Source organism: Lichenostomus cassidix, chromosome 5 (genome assembly GCF_008360975.1).
Source record: "Lichenostomus cassidix isolate B80296 chromosome 5, HeHo_3.0, whole genome shotgun sequence".
Classification (NCBI taxonomy): domain Eukaryota; kingdom Metazoa; phylum Chordata; class Aves; order Passeriformes; family Meliphagidae; genus Lichenostomus; species Lichenostomus cassidix.
In genome coordinates, this window is record NC_139486.1 from 43,036,004 (window position 1) to 43,056,091 (window position 20,088).

Here is a 20,088-nt window from a genome sequence, read left to right on the forward strand (position 1 = left end):
AAAGTACAGAAATTCTCTCTCTCTCTCTCTCTCTTACTCAACGGGAAAAAAAAACTTTGTTTCCAGAAGCCCCTCTTTTTTTTTTTCTTTTTTAATCAACACTACACTGAACAAATTAAAACACTGGAAACTATCAGTGCCTTCTAAAAATCATCCAGTAGGCTTTCATGTGGTTACATGTGAACCTCTGTCTACCTGGACAGTATCAGTAAAAGGCAGCAACATTTATTCACATTTGTGATTATTCAAGTCTTCCCTCATTCTTCACATTTTCCTTTTTCAGAAGCTGCATTGATGTTTGTGGGACTAAAAGGCAAACAGCACCTAAGTTGATTTCCTGCTGATAGAAACCTCATTCTCTTTGCCCCCTCCTGCCTCCAGGCAGCCCTTAACTCTTCTCTTCTCTTCCCCTTTGCTGGCCCCTGTTGCAGAAAACCTACTTTTGAATTCCCTATACTGAAGAAAAGGTATCCCATCTTCTTTTAAAAGTTCAAGTGAATTCCTCCTCGATTGTGACAGGCATTGGCAGCCTTTCTTAAGTGCAAAGGAAGAGTACCCTTAATTCGGCACATACATCAATAAAAATAATTACTTCCAAGGCTATATGGCCCACATTTGAAAAGTCCAGTACCTCCATCATCTTCCATAGCAAAACAAAACCAAAACTTGTAGGCCACATGCATGTAAAAAGGGATCCTAATTTTGTTGTAGGGTAAAAAAGCTGAAGAGAGCAAACTTCAAAGTAAAGCAAGCAAGTCATGCAATACCTGAAAGTAATCTGTGATGAAGGATCCAAGTTCACTCTTCAGCAGCCGTCTGTAGACAGAAGGAATGGAGCCATGAAGTAGCAGCCACTGCTGGTCATTTCTTACAGGCATATCTGCACTTTACTACCAGTCATACCAAAAGATACAGGAATGTATGTGAATGGGTCATTTTGGCCACTGTTAGAGTTCTCTCACAGTTAGGTATATATTTTACAAATGCCCACAAAGGCTATTCCCAAATTATAAAGGAATTAAACAGTTTCTCTGTAGTCTTCTAATTATAAACCATATACCTAGAATAAGCAAAAAAAAAAAAAAACCCCGTGAATAAATTTTCTCCCCAGCTTTCTATTCAAAGTTATTTAGACTGAAATCCATAATATTTTCTGCTTTTTTCTTTAAAAAAAAATACCTTTCATGTCACTGAAAATAGCATAGCACCCTAATATTGCACTTCCTTTTCTCTTGGAAGTAGGTGAGGAGAAGGAGAGGAGAAATGAAGCAGAAGCTGTAGTGTCATTTAACTACCACATTTCAAAAAAATTAAAAGGCATATATTCCAGAGAAGAAATTCTAGAAATTTAAAAACAGGTGTTTTAAACATATATAGGCAAAAGCCACTCTGAAGAAGTATTACTGATAAAAACTGTTGGCTTTTAAATCAGGCTGGGATAAAAAATTTAAACTGTAATACATATTTGTATTTCAAAAAAATGTAAGAATCAGGATTTTTTTACATCAGAAGAAGCATGAAAAAACAACTTATATTGTTCAGTGCATTTGCACTTTCAGCTTTCAGTGACTGAGAACAAATTCTGTAGTGTCGCTGTTGAGCAGCTAGCAGAGTAATGAATGCATCAGTTCTCAGTGGCAAGAAGGAATGACCTTTATTGTTTTGATTTCATCACATATATAGAGTTCTCAAAAGTCACCCAGATTGGTCAGTCAGAAGCCTTCCCCCAGGCCTGATTGGCCAGGCCTGCACTGTTCAAGTTCTGGGACACTGTTCCAACAACATCCAAACTTTATCTTTATTTATAAAACACAAGAAAATTTCTCATGGGAAAAACCTGTGCTAGCCATACTGTAGCATTAAATTCTGCCTAAAATTTAAAAGTTGCCCAACACTTTCCAGAGCCAAACACTGCATTTTCTTTTATTTTCTAAGAGTTTTGCTTTTTACCAACACAAAGTATAGCCAAGACTGCTTGAAAATAGCATTTCAATCAGGGACCATGCAGTTCTTGGGCTGGGATTTTACCAAGAAACTACATCACTTTACCTAATCTCTGCTCAAAGTCAAATTTGACAGCAACCTTCCCTCCTTAACCATTTTGCAGTGCTTCTACATATATTTGCAAGCCAACTTTGCTTTCCTTTTTCTCTCTCAGAGTACTTATGTTCACCCACCCAAATCAAAGCACATTTCTCTTTCTATGAGATCAATAAATCAGGTAAGACTTTGGGGGCCCATTGGCCAGAAGCTTTTCCATTGGTTTCAGCCAAATCCAGCAGGCTCTCCACCAGCTAACTGACAAGCCCTGCAGGATTTGGCTTCATGCAGGTAAGACCAGCAACCAGAGGCTTGCACCTCAGAAAAAAACAAAGGAGGAGTCTCCTCCTCCTCTTCCTAAGCATGGCCAGGTCACCTCCTGTTTTCAGAAATTCCATCTCCTGAAGGCATTTCTTACATTTCCTCTTGCTTAGACAACTGACTTTCAGAGCAGAAAAAAAAAAAAAAAAAAAAAAAGCCAGGGAGATGGTATGGAATCAAAGCAAGATAAAAACTTGGTGGCAGCAATCCAGAGCAAAATATTACCACCTCCTCATCTCCCAGTCCTGTCATTACCATCCTCCTTTAAAACTGTCCCATGTTTCCCTCTGCCAAAGGCCTAAGCATTGTGCAGAACCCGAGAGTCTCTTACTGCATTTGCTAACTACTACAACCCTGGAGCCAAGTGGAGAACTACGAGCAAGGAAAACGCACCAGCTCAACCAAAAGGCACACAGGAGTTGTGTGTCTGAGAGCTCTGGCTTTTTTCCAGTGTCAAGCTAGAGATTCACCTTGTGCACACAGAGCTCACCCTGTGCTGGGAGCTACATCAAGAACCACAGGTGTGAGGCTGCAGGTGTTCATACAAACACACATGCAAAGGCCTGTCCTTTGCTCCTTAAATGGGCATTAATGAGCTACTTGGATGTGAAATGGTCTATTTAAAGAGTGACATTTGGAGATGTAACCAATGCTCAGGGCACCTGCAGGAACATTAATCATGTAATTCAAGGTGAGTGCTTTCAAGTACAGCTTGGCAGTGCATGTCTGGGGAAGAGGGCATTTCCCCTCCCACCATCAGCACTGCTCTCAAAGCATACACAGCTCATAAAGGATTTCCTGTTCTTCACCTGGCTCTTGACAATCTGCATTCACTTCAGTAACCAACATGAACAGAGCATGGTCCAGCCACTGGGGCCAAGCCCGACCCCACAGCAATTCTGCCCAGTGTACTGCCTCCCTGGAAGGGTGGGAAGGAGCATTTGCTTGCACTGCAGGTGAAAGCAGGATGCAGCCACTGCCGGGCAACAGCCAGGCAGGCGAGTCTCAAAGCCCAAAGCCACTCCCCAGGTCTGCTAACAAGCTGGGGCTTAAGGTATTTCCCAAGCCTTATGACATCTGTTTTTATTTTCACGTCCACAAATACTCATCCCATGGAGAATTAAGACTGCTTCAAGTACTTAAACATAACTTGAAGACTTCTGACCTGAACACACTAAAATATCGTTAAAGCACAAGATGCTGCCCTTGCTCAACTCTCAAAAGGAATATTAAACTTTTCTGGTTTGGGACTAGACCAAATTGGACAGAGTCTCTGGCCCTCATAGCTGCATCTATTTTGAAAGTAGGGAAAGGAGTAGTTTAGACTGCTGTTTAGTACATGGTTAGCTCAAATTGCCATTTGAATCATGGAGCTCAGAAAAAAAATGCAATAGGGATAAGGGGAGGGCATTTAAAAGAAGCATTGGAGACATGTATGACAGCACTCTTGACAAATTAACGTGGATGCAATGGTAAAAAGAGAAGCAGAGAAACCTACATCTATGAGCCCTGACAATACTCCTCTTAGCAACACTTGGAACCAAGGCAAGAATAAAATGTTCTTTATCTACTCTACAGTCCTATCTATTGCAAATCAAACTTTCCAGCTAATCAGAATAAAACCACAGATAATCACGAAACCTGCTTTTAAAAGAAAATGATACTTCTAACTATCACTAGTATCAGTGACAGAAAACGTTAGCTAGGCTTTTAAATTTTTTATCTTTAGGGTTCATATTTTCAGGTTTTGCTCTGCAATTATCATGAGAAGATTAAACTTTTAAATGAAATGCTGTGGTTTGCTTTAAACACTCCACAGTTCTGAGAAGTTTGGGTTTAGAAAAGAGATACCAATATTATTATGTATAAAGCATATTTAAAAGATACACAGTTCCTAAGAAGGAACAAAAGCCTTACAATCCAAGTCAATACACAGCCTGTCCTTATCAAAGCTATATATCCACACAAGTTGGAGAAAAATTATCCAAATACCCATGCCATTCATGTCATTCAACAGCAAGAAAGCAGTAATTAGCCAGAAACCCCAAAGCTGTCCTTCAGTTTGCTTTCCTCCCTTCTCCCATCAATATCTTCTAACTGTGGTTCTGAGAGGGAACAGACCCAAGCAAACACCAAACAAGCAGCAACAAAAATCCATTTTCATGCATTTGAGTGACCTACCTGATATTTTCATTGAGGGTGTAAAGTTCATTGTTCTGCAAGCCTCCCCCTTTGAAGACATTTATCACTGCTGTTTGAACGCTGCCAAAAAAAGAAATGAGACAGGACAACACCCATGAATAACAGCCACTGGTGTGATCTACCACAGAACACAGTTTGGGCTAGACACCAAAAGCAGAGTGGTTATAACCAGGTGAAGTTAATTGCCTTTAAACACTTCCACTCTTTCTCACCTTGAAATCATTACTCTTACCTACCTACATCTCTCCTGGGAGACAGAGCAGAACCAACCCCAAGTTCTGCCTAGCGTAAACAATGGGAAGTTGTTATAGGGACACTGCTTGAAAACTGTTTAGGGGATCTTTGCTGTGTGCTGCAGGCTAGTTGCTATGAGGAGACATAGATTTTTTGGTAATATCTGCCAAATACATCATACTGCATTATCCAGTGATCCTAGCAGGAACCACCCAAGCTGCAGCATCTGGCAAGACTGTGGTGGAAGATGTTCTGCAGCAAGCATCACCTCAGTCAGACTTGAGTTTAAGCCCTGTTAATGCTTGTGAGATGCTGTTGGAGCATCTTCTAATTCTCTCACCAGCACAGAGGAAGTCATAAAGTGACAGCAGGCAAGAAGGTTTAGCAGGTCTAAAGGCTTGCCAAGGCTAACAAGGGGATATGTCATTCCCTTAACAGGCATTCCCTTCTGTGGGCCAGTTATGGCATCTGCATGCTTCACAGACCTCAGCTCACTATCATGGCACAAAACTGCAATGTTTTTGCCAGGCTACTTTTGTGTGACATTGGTAAACTGAGCTAGGTCAGCAAGCAAGGAGGGTCTGCAGAGCAGAGGGCTGCTGCCAGGTGGCAGAAGGGAAGGTGGCAGCACCCACTTTTAGTAGAAACAGACTGTTAGATCAAGACACAGGACATCTCACTCTTCATCTTTCACATTGTTTTTCCAGTTGCAATTGCTGTGTGACACACAGAGCAGACAGAATTTAGCTGTCAATAGGAAATGCTGGTAGAAGCCATAAGCTTCGTTGTCAGAGGAACTTGACTGTGATAAAAGCTTCATAATATGCAAATAAATGCCTTTGTGAATGAAGAAACTGGCATTTATTACAGTACTAGGAATGTGTTTTCCTAAATGGTACTTAAAAGATGCAACTGCTAAGAAAAAGCAATTGCGCTTTACTTCAAGACAATACCACTGAACAACATTGGCCAAAACCAACTGAACACTATGAGGTCTAGATTTTTCAACTCCACAGATGCTTTCAATGCCAGCAAAGCTTGGGCATGCCAAAAATTCGTGTGTGTTTATAAAGAGACAAGCTCAGTCATTCATGGTGTGAAGCACTAGCGTAAGATACACATGACCCACATTGAGGAGCCGCTGCAGGGGAAGAGCTGAGCCCAGGTGGGTCCTGCTCACCTGTTCCAGGCAGAATTGGAGCTGAGCTGCATCGCCTGCCGGGCTGCCTGGAACCGAGGCAGATCGCTGAGGACAGGGGAGCTCATGAAGCGAGGTCGAGGCCTTCTGAATGAGCCCATCTTGTGCAACTGGAGCGCAAAGGATGGAGTTATGGTGAACCCTCCTTTCATAGGGTCAGGTGGAGTGGAGCAGGACCATCAGAAAGTCTGTTCTCTTGAAGGTTCAAGCGTCAATTTCAGCAATGTGGATGAGTCCCCAAGCTCAAGGACTCAGTCAAAGGCAAAGAGTCAGCCCAAGACTAGCAGTTCCCCACCGTATCGGGTTGTGACATGGGCTGCATGACGATGAAGGAACTGCAGCAGTCCTGCAATGCAAAGAGAAAGGAAAAGAGTAAGGCAGAGAAGGGAGGGATGAAAATATCCTATGCCATTAACAGCAACTTTGGGAAGACTCTGGAATTCCAGAGTTCTTCAACAGCCCCATTTCCCGTTTTGCCCCTTAAGCAACGACCTGACAGAGCCAGTCAGAAATGCAAGGATGGTCTCTCTTTTGACTTCAATTAGTAGACATGCAAGAACAGAGATGCCTCAACTCTTCTGCCAGAGGCATTTTACAGATATCTTTAAATCTAGCCATTCAGCCTGTATATAAAATAGTAGTGACTGGAGAAAGAGAAAACTATTCCACTAGAGAGGAACAAAGGATGAACAGTGGTAAAAAAGATGAACAAACACAGTGCTTTTTTTTGAGAAGTGTTGTGCAAGGGAATAAACCCACTTGTTATCAGCTTACTACAAAAAGGACATAATAAGGAGATTCTTCAAAAGAGTTCCGACAACCAGATATTTTGAGCATAAGCAGGACTTTTATGTTTCTGGTTTTTCTACAGCATGAGATGTAATTGCTAGGCCTATTACGAAATGCCCATATTTTCCACTCTGATCATCATCTCCATGCAGATGATTATGTAGCCCCAAGTAAACCACAGAAATAGAAGTAGTGAGCTTGAATAAAAGCCACAAAAAAAATTTGGCAAAGCTTCTGTACTTTGAAATCCTCCCACTTCAGATGAATACAAGCAATAGATGTAGTTGGCAGTTTGGAGAATGAGATGTGGGAGACAGGAGAGCAGAGGGGAAAAGAAACAAACAAAAAAGTTGTGTAACTGAACTGCACATGAAAGATGTATAGCAAAACCTCTTTCCTACTACATCTTCAGCATGAGGTGATAAGACAGATGGTCAGACAAAAAAATGCTGTGTATCTACACTAATTTGACTAGTGCACCCTCGCAATCTAAACGCAGTTTGTAGAGATCTCTGTGGAACTGGAACATGGCTAGAAGTGCAACTTTTGTCTGTTTTAAGACAACTTCTGGCTGTCTTCAGAAATGACAAAGCCCAGACAGTCTTTTGTGACATAAGCTTAGCCTTAACTGCTGTTGCTTGAAAGGGCAGCAATCTGTTGATTCTTTGGCTGCTCTGCTACAATTAAAATAAAAACAAAATAATAACTTTTAGACATCAAGACTAAATGTAAACGAGTAGAACCAAATCAGCAGGATCTCTTGTGTGCATTTTGCAGCAACAGTTCATTTGACATTGCTCACACATTTTCAATCGGCCAGCAATTTCCCTATTGACAACTGTAACCACATCAGAAATCACCAGGGGAAAGAGCTACAGCACCTTGGAGAGCCGAGGCAGGTTCTTTTCACAGCAGACCAAAGGGTGGCCACGAGGCAAAGCCCAAATATAGCAGCTGTTTTCTATTGCAAAACAAGAGCTCATGCCAATGTTTGTCTGTCTACAAGTTCCAACGCTGACAGCATGAGGAGCTGAATGAGTGACAGCTCACTTCTCCCTGCAGTACTGTAAAAGTTCTCACTTAACAATCTTTACACAGAGAAACACAGAAGGGTTTGGGTTGGAAGGGAACTTAGAGACCATCTGGTTCCAACCCCCCTGCCATGGGCAGAGACACCTTTCACTTTCAGAGGTACAGAATGCAATACAAGCATAATTTTTAGAATTTTTAAGCATTTAACAGGGCTAGAAAGCAGTGGTTAAGCTGTGCTAGCCCACAAGCCTTGTCTTACCACTATTTCAGGTGCCACAAATGCATACAAGCACCTTCCTCCTCAAGAATGAAATAATTTTATAGGATGCATTTATATTCATTTGAGCTCTATTAAGTTGCAAGGGGAAAGCTTAAATTCAGAAATGTAAATCAATGTAACAACCTCTGTGCCTTAATATATATGAATTTAAGTATGGGTAGGAAACTCTTTGGCCCATTCTGTGCAAGCAGTAAAACGGCACAATCACGAAGGTGTCTTCCAAACCTGGGCTATGGATTTACAAGACTGATTCCACATAGCAGAACAGTGGCATTACACTGGGCCCCACAATGAATTTCCTGAACATTTCTTACCTAGGGAATGTGCTTAAGCTCATTAAAATATACATGTTGTTTTCCTTAATCTCTGCTAAAAGTCACCAGGTCAGATAAAAACAAGCTCTTGCCTGCAAAGAGCAGATAAGACACCCCTCTTCCTCCCCCAGCCCAGCCTGCAATGCGTGTTACTGACAAGTCAACCTTACTTTAGAATCTTACTAGGGATTTAAGGCAAGATCTTCAGCTTCAGGACCTGATTCAGAGTCTTATTTTTATTTCTTCAGGACTCAAAGACACAAACCTCTCCTGTCTCATCTAAACCCAGTAAATGACAGGCACACCGAACTGTTACTCTGAAGGCAGTGTAACCCTAAATGGTATCCAAACATAACTGACCCTCATGTTATCAGAACTGGAAATGCCAAAGTCTGTGAGAGAGACCATCCTCTCCCGATGCCCACTGCCTATTTAAACCATTTTCAGAGTTCCATAAAGCTCAAAGCAACATGACTTTTTCCACACGTACTCTGCAGATCCTGTGCACCTGAGGGTACAACAAAGCACTTGAACCCTAACAAACACTTCTACCATACCAGATTTTCCCTTCACAGCAACTTTCCTTTCCACTGAAAGTTTCCCCCAAAGCAAGGCAGCCTTATAAATAATCCTTCATTTTCACAGGGAGGCTGCAGCAGCAGTTTGTTGGCAATATCTGTGGTGTGCATTCTGCAGTTTGCAATTTTTTGGCTTTTTACTGGGAGAAACTACCCCTGTGGCAAGAAAGGCATTAACATAGTTATAGGTTAGTAAGGAGACCTCATGGTATTCAGGCTATTTGAGCTATTGGGAATGAACAGCATTTAGCAAAATGCTGAGCAATGTACAATTTTCCTTTTCATTTTGCTGTAAAAACTCTCACATAATTATGCAAAAATGTTCAGAAACAGACACTGTTCTCCTAGAGGCTTTCAGTATAAACTCCTCCACATCTGCAGTCTCTTCTTGCTACGATTAAAGTGGTTTACAAGGCTACAAAATAAAACTTACTTCCAATAATCACAGTCCTATTAGCAACCACAGAAGCAGAAAAAGCTTTACAGACAAGCAATTACTTTTCCCCTTTTACACAGAATGATGGGAGACACCAGGATGCAGCATGTTCCAGCCACCAAGCAGCATTCTCTCCATCAATTATAAAAGACATTAAGACTTAGAGACTGAAGTGCAGTGACTGCATAAAACGCACAGCCACACCAGATTATCTTTCACTGCCACGTGCTACAGCTGCTTGGATATTGCTTTACACGGCATTAGGGGATTTCAAACTGTTTATCAGCTGATATATCCTAAAACATTCCCCACTCTCCTCATCTTTCTTAGTCACACTGCACATCTTTTTTGGCAAGACCCTTGTCCTGACTAAGTCAGAGAGATAGGTATTGCTCTTCCTTCCCTTCCAGATGTCCTACACCCCAGTGTTTTTGTTTTCCTTATCCTTGATTATCATCTCGAAGTCCAGCTACCAAAACCCTTTAGACTTCTAACCAGTCAGCTATGTTATCTGTGTAAAACTCAGGTCTTCAAGGGAGCTAACTGCAGAGATGAAAGTCAATGTTCCCAACTGAGGCAAAGCAGCACGATGAGTCAATCTGACAACAATGTAATTTCATCCACTTGTAATTCATCACATCTGAGTAAACACTTTTAGGATTAATCTGAATCTTTAAAGAAAAGAATCAAACATCGAGACAAATCCTCTTCCAACACACATAAATACAGACATTTATAAAAACATTACAGTCATGAAGCTGGGAAATTTTTATTATTTGTTTTCTGTTAGCCATGAAAACCAACAGAGAAATCATTATAAAATTATTTCATGAATAGACCTTTCCCCCCCAACAGACCATAATACTTCAGAATGTTTGGAGGAAAAGCAAGATCAGGCGCTACTCCTACTTCGATCTCTCTCTACTCAAAAAAGAATAACCCAAATTAAAAACTGGTAACAATTCTTCCAAACTATGAATCTTCATTATAATCTTGGGCCAAACAAACAAAAGGCCCATGGTAACTGAGATTTAACAGAACAGACCTTTTAAAATTCCTCTGATGTTGTCTCTGCAAAACTGAGAGCAACAGCAGCTAATGGAAGTGACATGAGAGAAAAAACTACAACTGTTTTTGCTTCTTAGAAGAACAACTGCACCAACATTACTTCACAACAAATTCACACCGAAAAGCCACAAGTCAAAAAGTAACTTTAAAACAGGTGGCAAGGGAGGGAAAGAAATAGTGGAGAATGAAACAGAGCAATAGAGAATGATGGGTTATCCTGCTATAACTGATGTTTTGTAAATTAATTATTTTTAGTCTTAAAAATAGCCCCTTCATGAAGAAATATATACACCTGCTTATATTTCTCTTTTATATGCTTTGTGCAATTGTGACATTGATGACCCATGATCGTAAAATACACAAATGGGACACTGCAACATGCATCTGAATAGTTTGTAATCATTTTCAGTGTGGAAGAAGCATAATCTTTAGAAAAATGCCCCACTGTACTAAGTCTGCAATGCTTAATGAGCGGTTCCATCCTGCCTCAGACACAAAAAGTATGCAGAGAACTAACCAGATTCTTGTTAGCTGATTCTCCTTCCAGCCCAATAAATCTCTAACAAAGTATGTGATTGGCAAAACCCTTGATACAAGTTCAACTGACAAGATCTGAACACGCTATTTCTGCCCAAGTCCCTCATTTACTTGCTATGCTGCCACACTAAGAAGAGGAAAAGCAGCTCACAACCTGTAACTTGGAGTCTTGTAGGTCATCACAACTACACATGCACCTGCATGAACTTCATTTATATTTTAACATGGACAGCATTTCCCACTGCTAAATTAACAGCACATGCATTTCCTCTTATAGCTCCCAATTGCTCAGTTTCTTCAAATTAAACAAGGTTTGATCATCTTCTCTCCTAGTTTCCACTCTGTTTAACTAACAGAGGTAATTTCTGGTCAACAATGGTAGAAGCTGTGTCTTAGATATATCTCAGAAGCTATTGAAAGCAAGAGTGTCAAAACTGTTGGAGGCAGTCTAGGGTCCAATCTCAAAGTATAGTCCTCCCTACACCTCATCCTTTCACGCTTTCACATCTTTGGCTAACTGACCCATGAAAATTTTACTGCTTAATCCACAGCCCATCAAAAACAATAAGAATCCAACTAAATATTTATCTTAATATAGTTTGAATCAAGTCCTGAAGCAGCACAGAAAAGTGGCAACACTTTGTCTTTTAAGCAGCTCCTCACATATGGAAAAGTGTATCTTCAGGTGTGCTCCTGTTAGCACCACAGCCCATGCTAAGAGACATTCCCAGCTCAGGAAGGTAAATGGAAGAACGCAAGACCAGACTTCAGGTCTTTCAGTCTTGTCAACAGGATTGATTCAAGCTGCAAACTTTAAAAGACAGTTTTTTCCACCCATAAATTAATGGCACTTGTTTCTGAAATCCCAAAAATCAGCTCAGAAATTTTGCAAGGAGGAACTGTAGTGAGGCTGTGATCAGGGATCACAGGCCATAGGCAGACTCAGGGGCCACACTCCTACTCCTCAGCACAAGGGCAGGATCCAGGTGGAAGCAGGACAATGCTCCACTTCCACTGGGCACAGACAAATGAAGTGCTGTGCCCTAGATGCTGTCCCATGGGGGAACACCTGGTGACTCCTCAAGCTCTCTGTGCAGGTTCCATGGCAGCTGGGGAACACAGGACTTCAGCCAGCCAAAGCACATTACCTGCAACCCCATCGCACACCCCCTGGCAGCCCCTGGCTGGCCCCAACCTGTGCAGTGCTGGGTGCTGCCAGGATTGCCTGACTGCCTGCCCCACATCTGCAGCCTGCCCTCTCCTCCCTGCACCATGGGAAAGCCCTGAGGGATCCCAGGGAGGCTCAGCCCCAGGCAGATGGGCCACTCAGCCCTGCAAATCACCCCTTTCATCAAGAGCTCCGGGAGGTATACTAAGAGTAAAATAATTAGCTCAATTTTCTGGCTGAGGAAACAAAGTTGCTAAGCCAGTGAAGTGACTTAGCCTGGTCTTCAACCTTGCAAGCCAGGATCCTATTCACCAAACAAAAATCTCCTTCTAAGCTGCTTTAATGAAGCTTTCAAATTCTTTAACAGAGTTGGAGAGAAAAAGAATTAATCTGATCTACCTCTCCTTACCTCTCCCTTCCTACGCTGATTCAATACTGAAAGGTGTCTTTTTTTTTTCCTGGCTTCAACACCACAAAGGCAGCAACTTAATGTCCCATTAATAGCCCTGAGGTGTTCTACTGGCCCCACAGATCTGTAACTAAAATGGAGAGATTTTAACATTTGAGCTTAAATGCATTATCAAAGTGACATCAATAGAAGAGGGGAAAACAGCCCTCTTGGTACTCACACTCTGGTATGCAGTCATATAATCAACAATTTTACTGATACAAACACTAGCTACCCAAAACAAGATCTCACCTTCCTTATCTTCCTAGTACACACCCATCTCCACAATAGAGACACCAGCATCCCTGTTTTCCTTCCCCATCTTTTGCATATTCCCTCTTCAAATTTGACCCTCATCATGCCTTTATTTACAACACATCTCAAACAACTTCACTAATAGTTCTAACCTGGCTTTGATAACACAGCCATTTATAAAGAAATTCAGTGGTATCTACTCAGTTATGCTCTGAGTTTCTGAGGTTAAATCAAACCTGAAAATCAAAGCGAAACTCTGCTTAAGAGTGAGAGGAAATATATGAGGAGCGGAAAAAACCTTTGTGTATATCCCACCACAGTCTGAGAACCTTCTCTGTATTTGAGAGACCCCTGCAACCTCTTTGGAGTTTACCGCCAGTTCAAAGTTAGACTGCTACTTCACATCTATATACATGATAGGACAATTACTCATTAAAAAATATCAAGGAATCAGTAATAACATGCAAGTCAGTTCATAGCACACCAGTTCAACGCGAACTAAAGAGATCCAGTCATAATAAAGACCACACAGAAAAGTAAATATCTTGTTACATAGAAGTAGCATCTAAGAAAACAAGTTATTTTGTTTTTTACCATAGATGTTCTGTGTTATTTCAAACACATTTTTTAATTTCTAGGACTCACATCATTCAAAAAATTGAGAAAATTTTTATGACTATTAAAAAGCACAATATGTTTGCAAAACACTCTGACATGCTTGCGTGAGAATAAGAGAACAGCTCATTAGAATCACTTAGCTAACCAGAATGAAGGTAGAGACAAATCTGAATTGGATGCACTAATAGATTATTTAATCTAGTTGAAATAAATTGTATGCCCCTTAACATACCAAAAACCTAGCTATGAAAGGCAAGAAGCAAAAACATATCAGGGGCTCAGATAAATAAAACTGATGGACTGGTTTGAGAATGAAAATATACACTTACCTCTATTGTACCATAAGAAACCAATCCAACAGAGAGGAGGAATGGATAAGAAGTGGGAAAGAGGAGATCTATCACCATTCCCTGATTAAGTGAAAGCTTTAGGGTATTTTAGGCATTCCACAAAGTTGCATCCATAACAGCTGGAGCAATCATCCTTTCAAAATGGATCATTGCAGTGCTATCCTAATCCACAGCAGCTAGTTTAGATTATTTTAAGCAGCAAACTTATCCACATCCCTCTTTTCAGTTTCACCCACCAAGACATAGAAGATGTAAAATTACCATTGCTTTGCCTCCAATTCTACAGCAAGGCTTTACCCAAGCTGTTAATACTCCAAAAACCACAGCTGATTTAATAGCAAAGCAGTACTCCAAGGATCTCAGGTCCCCAGTTCAGTAGCTCATGTTCCAAGACCTACTACTCTTAAACTCACTTGATCACCAGGGGATTTTTAATAAATACAACAAAACAGGAACATGCAAGAAAACAAGAAAGATGATACACACATAGTTATTTCCTTCCACTAGCAGTAATCCCACACTGAATAGATGCCCTAGTAAATGCACCCCTACTGGAGAAAAACAGGTCAGGAATGTATCACTTAAATGACACAAGTATGAGTAAGCTATCAAACTCTTTCTGTAGAAAAGGCCTTTGGACTGAATTGACAAATATGTTTTCAAACCCAGAAACTAACTTAGCACTGCTCTCCCTTCTGAATTTCACCTATGCAGGAAGCGGTAACACCCACAAAGAGCCATTCCTTCAGCAGGAGCTCTAAAAATATTTTCACCAATCTCAGAGAAACTTTGACCATTTAGACCATTTGACCTATTAGACCATTCCTTCCTTGGTGAAATGTGGTGAAATTCACAAATTCCTAAGGGAATTCACAAGGGAGGAACAGACAAGCCACAAGATGCTTTCTTAAGGGTGGTTACACTCAAGGAGTTGCAGTCAATGGCTCCTTATCCAAGTGGAAAGCAGTGGTCAGTTCTGGAATGGGCACTGTTTAACACCTTTGTCAGTGACAAGGACAGTGGCACTGAGCACTGAGCAGGTCTGCTGATGACACCAAGCTGTGTGGTGCAGTCAACACAGCGGAGGGAAGGGATGTCATCCAGAGGGACCTTGACAGGTTTGAGGGCCTGAACACAAAGTTCTACCAGGCCAATGCACAGTGCTGCAACCGGGTCAGAGCAATCCCAAGTACAAATACAGGCTGGGCCAAGAATGGATGGAGAGCAGCGCTGAGGAGAAGGTCATGGGGATGTTGGTTAACAAGAAGCTTGATGTGACCCAGCAATGTGGAGCTGCAGCTCAGAAAGACAACCATATTCTGGGCTGCATCCAAAGCAGCGTGGCCAGAAGGTAATTGGGGTGATTGTCCCCCTCTAGTCTGTTCTCCTGAGACCCCACCTGGAGTGCTGCATCCAGCTCTGGAGCCCCCAACACAATAAGAACATGGACCTGTTGGAACGAGTCCAGAGGAGGGCCATGAAGATGATCAGAGTGCAGTACCATTCCTATCTCAATAGGGAGAAAGGAGGGGGTGTTTAGCCTGGGGAAAAGAAGGCTCCAGGGAGACCTTAGAGCACCTTCCAGTGCTTAAAGGGGGCCTTACAAGAGAGCTGCAGAGGAATGGTTTTCAAGGGCATGCAGTGATAGGTGAAGGGGGAATAGCTTTAAACTTAAAGAAAATAGGTTCAGACTAGACATTAGGAAGAAACTTTGTACTGTGAGGGTGATGAAACACTGAAACAGGTTGCCTAGAGAAGCTGGAATTGTTCAAGGCCACATCGGATGGGGCTCTGAGCAACCTGGTCTAGTATACAAGGTGTCCTTGCCCATGGCTGGGGGTGGAACTTGATGATGTTTAAGGTCCCTTCTAACCCAAAATATTCTATGCTTCTATGATTTTATGCCAGGCAGAAGCACAGAGTGAGAGAAAAAAGCTGTTTCAGAAGCAAAAAGATCATTATTAGTCTAAATGTAATGACACGTTTCATTTTCTAGGAATGCTAATCAGATAGTATGCAATATATACTTTATCAAAATCAAACACTAAGTCAGCAACCAAAATTATTTAAGAACTATCTCTGCTGGAACTAAAATGATAATCTATTATCTCTGTACTTTCTTGCACTTCATTCTTATTCCTTTTTGCTTGCTTTTTGTTTTCACAATCCTGTTGTTATTAAAAACCTAAGTATGCCCCACATTTTTAACCCTGGGGCTACAAAACGTGGTAGTTTAGTAGCTGCTCATACATCACAGCCCATCCTCAGCCAGCTCTAGTGTAACTAGGGTTTTGCTAAAATCCTCAGTCCCTCCTCTGAGTTGCACTTAAACTCATCTTGTGTAGTAAAAAGAGGTTGCTATGCCCTACTGAATAGGCCCTGGAACCCAGCACATATTTAGTCAGTGTACGTTTATGCTTGAACTCACATCAGTAGAAACAATGAGTACAAAAGGCCATACATTATGGGGGGAAAAAATCCACAAACACTACAGGTGCCTAAAAAAGTCACATGAAAGCTGAACTCACTGAATATGAGTTACAAAAAGGATAAAATTCCAGTACTTATGTGTCTGCTACTTTTTACAATCCCATTCATTCACTCCTTCATAAGAACGGAAGCTACATCAAATAAAAGGTTAAACATCTCACATATTCTGTCTTGGGTCGCTGGAAATGTAAGGAATTAAAATTCTTCTAAAATAGTGTAAGGACTCAGTTATCACTACCTGTGTTTCAGGTACTGAACTTTGAAAGTGAACGTTGAGTCTTATCAGAGTTTCACGTGATATCAGACAACCCATGAACACAGTGCATAAAAATAATTACAAAGAATTTTATCTTGAAGGCGGAAGACAAATGAGAAACTGTCACCTTAACTGTGCTGTAAAACTGCCAAAAGGAAATATTACTATTAGGCTGACATATCAAAAAAGACTCCCATAAGGGCTTGAGTGCACTTGTACTTCCCTGTCCACCCTTGTCACTGCCAACTTGCCAGTGCCATCCATGCAGAACCCAGTGCAACACACCATACCTGACCTGACAGCTATTTCAGCCAGAGATTCAGGACACCCCCATCACAGACAACCAAGAATAATCCACCTCTGGAAAAGTTTCTTCCTAGCTTCACCAAAACGCAGATGTTTTTTGACCCAAGCCCAAGAACTTTGCTCCCTCAGATGTTGTACCTTAGCAAGAACGCCATGTCTTTGAACTGTGCATCAAGAGCACACCTTGTCCTAGATTACTGTGAGATTTGCATTTACTTGGGATCTGAAGTCTACTTTTTCTTGTGTTTTGAAACACAAGAGAATAATAGTTTCTTTCTTTAGTTCAATACTTTGGTAGCACCCCTAAGTTAATGAATCTCTTCTGTGTTAAAGCTAAAAGAAAAGTTGCATGCCTTCTGTGGAAATCTCTCCGCACTCTGCACCCTGTTACAGGTCGATCAATCACAAGGGTCTCTCTTGGCTGTAAAAAGCATAAACAGCTTTAATAGAAGAAGTTGAATCGAAGCAGCAAAAAAAAGAATGCAAGAGCTTTTACATCACAATTCTCTACTTACCTACACAGACATGCCATTAAGTTGCGGGTTGCTACCACAGATCATGTTCTCAAACCTAACATCCTTGTCACGGCTTTAAAACAGCTGGCATAATTTACTGCACAGAGTTTCCATAGGTAATTTTTTGTTGTCAAAATGCTAACAAAGTTCTTCACAGGGGTAAGAAGATAGGATTTTACTTGCAGCTAGGGGGTTTTCAGGAAAGTCAGTTCATTAGTAGACCATAATGCCTTGTCTCTTCTGATTTAGAGCTATACTGTTAGGGGCTGCTGCACAGTCGGACTGCGGATCTGTTTTAGAAAAGATAATACATAACCTGCATATCAGCTCCTGTGTTTTGTGCACGCTGCCTCACTATGAAATATGATCTGTGGGTATATATATTAAATATGCACGCACATACAGCACTATATGCGAGATGTAAACAGGTCTTGCATGCTGATCCAGGTACCGACGAGTTCTGCATAGCACAGATCTTTCACACCACAAAATTGCAGCATTGCCTATAAATACACTCAGCACTTGTTTTTGACAAACAAAATATCCCTCTAGTCAAGACAACTCACTTACACGAACAAACCATCATATGACTGGAAAAGGCGGAAAAAAATAGCTGTGCTTTGGACTATTCTTTTCAGCATAGACAGCCAGGAGCTGCATTGACTGGGGTCACTGCTGGAATGACGTGTGGCTGTGGCTGATGTCCCATGGAGAAGACGGTGGCAGGGACTGTGTTTGGCAGTTGAAGGAACTGGAAAGTAGATTGTGCCCACAAAACTGGAAAGCGCTGTAAATATTCCTAGGGCAGAGAGGCTCCGAGGGCACGTTGGGGAAAGATGGGCGGCATCAGCACGGGAGAGGTACAAGGGAAGGGAGAAAGGGATGGAGCTACGTTTCACTTTTTTAAACAGGTGGCCAGCTACTCTCATGGCTTTTATCTCCTCTAAGTGCTAATTCAATTTAGAGAAAGACGGGACAAGAATCTCTTTCCCTCCACCCCTGGTTTCAGAATTATTGCGTCTCCTGGGGGGAAGGGTTAGACTGAGACATTTGGTTTGGAAATGACTCACTCGGCAGCGCTATGGAGCCGGAGGGTCTATTTTTAATATTTTTAAATGGAGAACTTACCCAGGTCTCATGCCTGCGCTGCGCTCCGGAGGCACCGCGGAGCGCGGGGAGCCGGCCCAGCCCGCTCCCTTCCGCAGCTGACCCCCGGTAAACATCCCCTCCGCGCCGCCAGCGGCATCGCCGCCGGCCCCGCTGCCCCGCGGGCAAGGGAGGGCAGGGCGGGCCGCCCGAGCCCTGTGGCCGAGCGGGGCTGGAGCCCGAGGTCGCGGCTCGACTCACCCGGGCCGGGCTGCCGCGCTCCCGCTGCCCGCGCCCGCCGCACGGACGGACGGACGGACGGACGCGCTGCCTCCTCGCCGCGATCTGGCGAAATTTGCCACCCACCGGCCAGGATTTTACACTTCCTGGCGGCCGGCCAGCCCTTGCTGCTACAGCCTGCCCCGGGCTGGCTCCTCCCCGCCGAGACAAGAGCCGGCCGGGCCGGGCCGGGCGGAGCAGGGGCAGCCGCGCCTGCCTCCCCCCGCTGCCAGCTCGCTCTGCCCGGGGGTAGCCCGTCCCGTCCCGTCCCGTCCGAGTCAGGAAGTGTTAATTCTTCTGACCTTATGCGAAAGAAAGGGAATGGAAAGGATGGAGCAGCTCGGGGGGCCCTCGCCGGGGAAGGGCGGCCGGCCCGGGTCCCGCGGGGCGCTCCCTGCCCCGGGTCTCGGCGGCGCGGCCGGGAGATGCTGCACCTCCGCCGGCTCCTCGCAGGCCCGGCTCGGGGCGCGCCCAGCCAAAGAAACGGGTCGTGCAGCACGGGGGAAGGGATGTGCCGTTTAAAGATAGGGCTTCTTTTATTTTGATCTCATGGTTCAAGGTTCCTCTGGCAGCCACAGCGCCGTGCAGTTTGCTCTATTCTGCTATCACAGCCTACAGTAAGTATCAGACAGGAAACTGCTGAAAAAAACCACTTGTAATTCGGGGTCCTTAAAGAGATTAAAAGCCGCAATTAGTTGCAATCAGAGAGCAATCGCATGGAACATGTAAGGCAAATAGTTACGCTGACTTTTGGAGGGCTACTCATTAATTGAAAACACTTCAGACATTTAAGTGCTTAAAGGAGACAGACCAAATTGGTAAAATAGTCTAATTTTCTCGAATTGTTTAAGAGCCTTTTGTGAAATATGCACCATACTGATGCTTGGTAACCTGATGCACTCCCTGTTAAGAGAATTCAGATCATAACTTTACAACTGTGTTGTATCTGATCTCAGAATGAGAAAAGCTGATGCTATTCTGAAACCAGTATGTTACTCCATTAGCTCACGCTGGGATTCTTTAACTCTTTTAAGTTGTGTAGATATCCAGAGTAAGCTTAGATAAGAACAATTGCCCTATGCATTTGTAGGAGGTATTCTCATGTCACTTTTCTTCTGTCTCTAGATGTTTAACACAAGGACTCACTGAGGTACTGTGAACCTCACCTGCTGCCCACTGCTACTACTAGATAGGATTTACTATTATGAATGTGCAATCACTACCTGGGGCTTGCAGACAAGATTTTACTGCAGGCTGTATGAACACATACAAAAACATACTTCCTGTC

The 20,088-nt window shown here is 42.7% G+C and overlaps 1 protein-coding gene across 4 annotated transcripts in view; it reads right to left on the reverse strand.

Moving 5' to 3' along the window:
- PRR5L (proline rich 5 like) overlaps nucleotides 1-19,226 on the reverse strand; it is a 41,263-nt gene extending 22,037 nt beyond the window's left edge. Inside the window, exons 1-4 of one of the 4 annotated variants that reach the window (XM_085062658.1) lie at nucleotides 19,103-19,226; nucleotides 5,978-6,341; nucleotides 4,543-4,623; nucleotides 768-816 (exon numbers count right to left, since the gene is read on the reverse strand). In XM_085062658.1, the coding sequence (XP_084918784.1) occupies nucleotides 768-816; nucleotides 4,543-4,623; nucleotides 5,978-6,147 (300 nt within the window). In that variant the 5' untranslated portion in view covers nucleotides 6,148-6,341; nucleotides 19,103-19,226. Of the gene's footprint in view, nucleotides 1-767; nucleotides 891-4,542; nucleotides 4,624-5,977; nucleotides 6,342-18,563; nucleotides 18,916-19,102 lie in introns of those variants that run through there. The other 3 variants (XM_085062657.1, XM_085062655.1, XM_085062659.1) reach the window with 3 other exon arrangements.
- Between the last annotated feature and the right edge of the window lie 862 nt (nucleotides 19,227-20,088).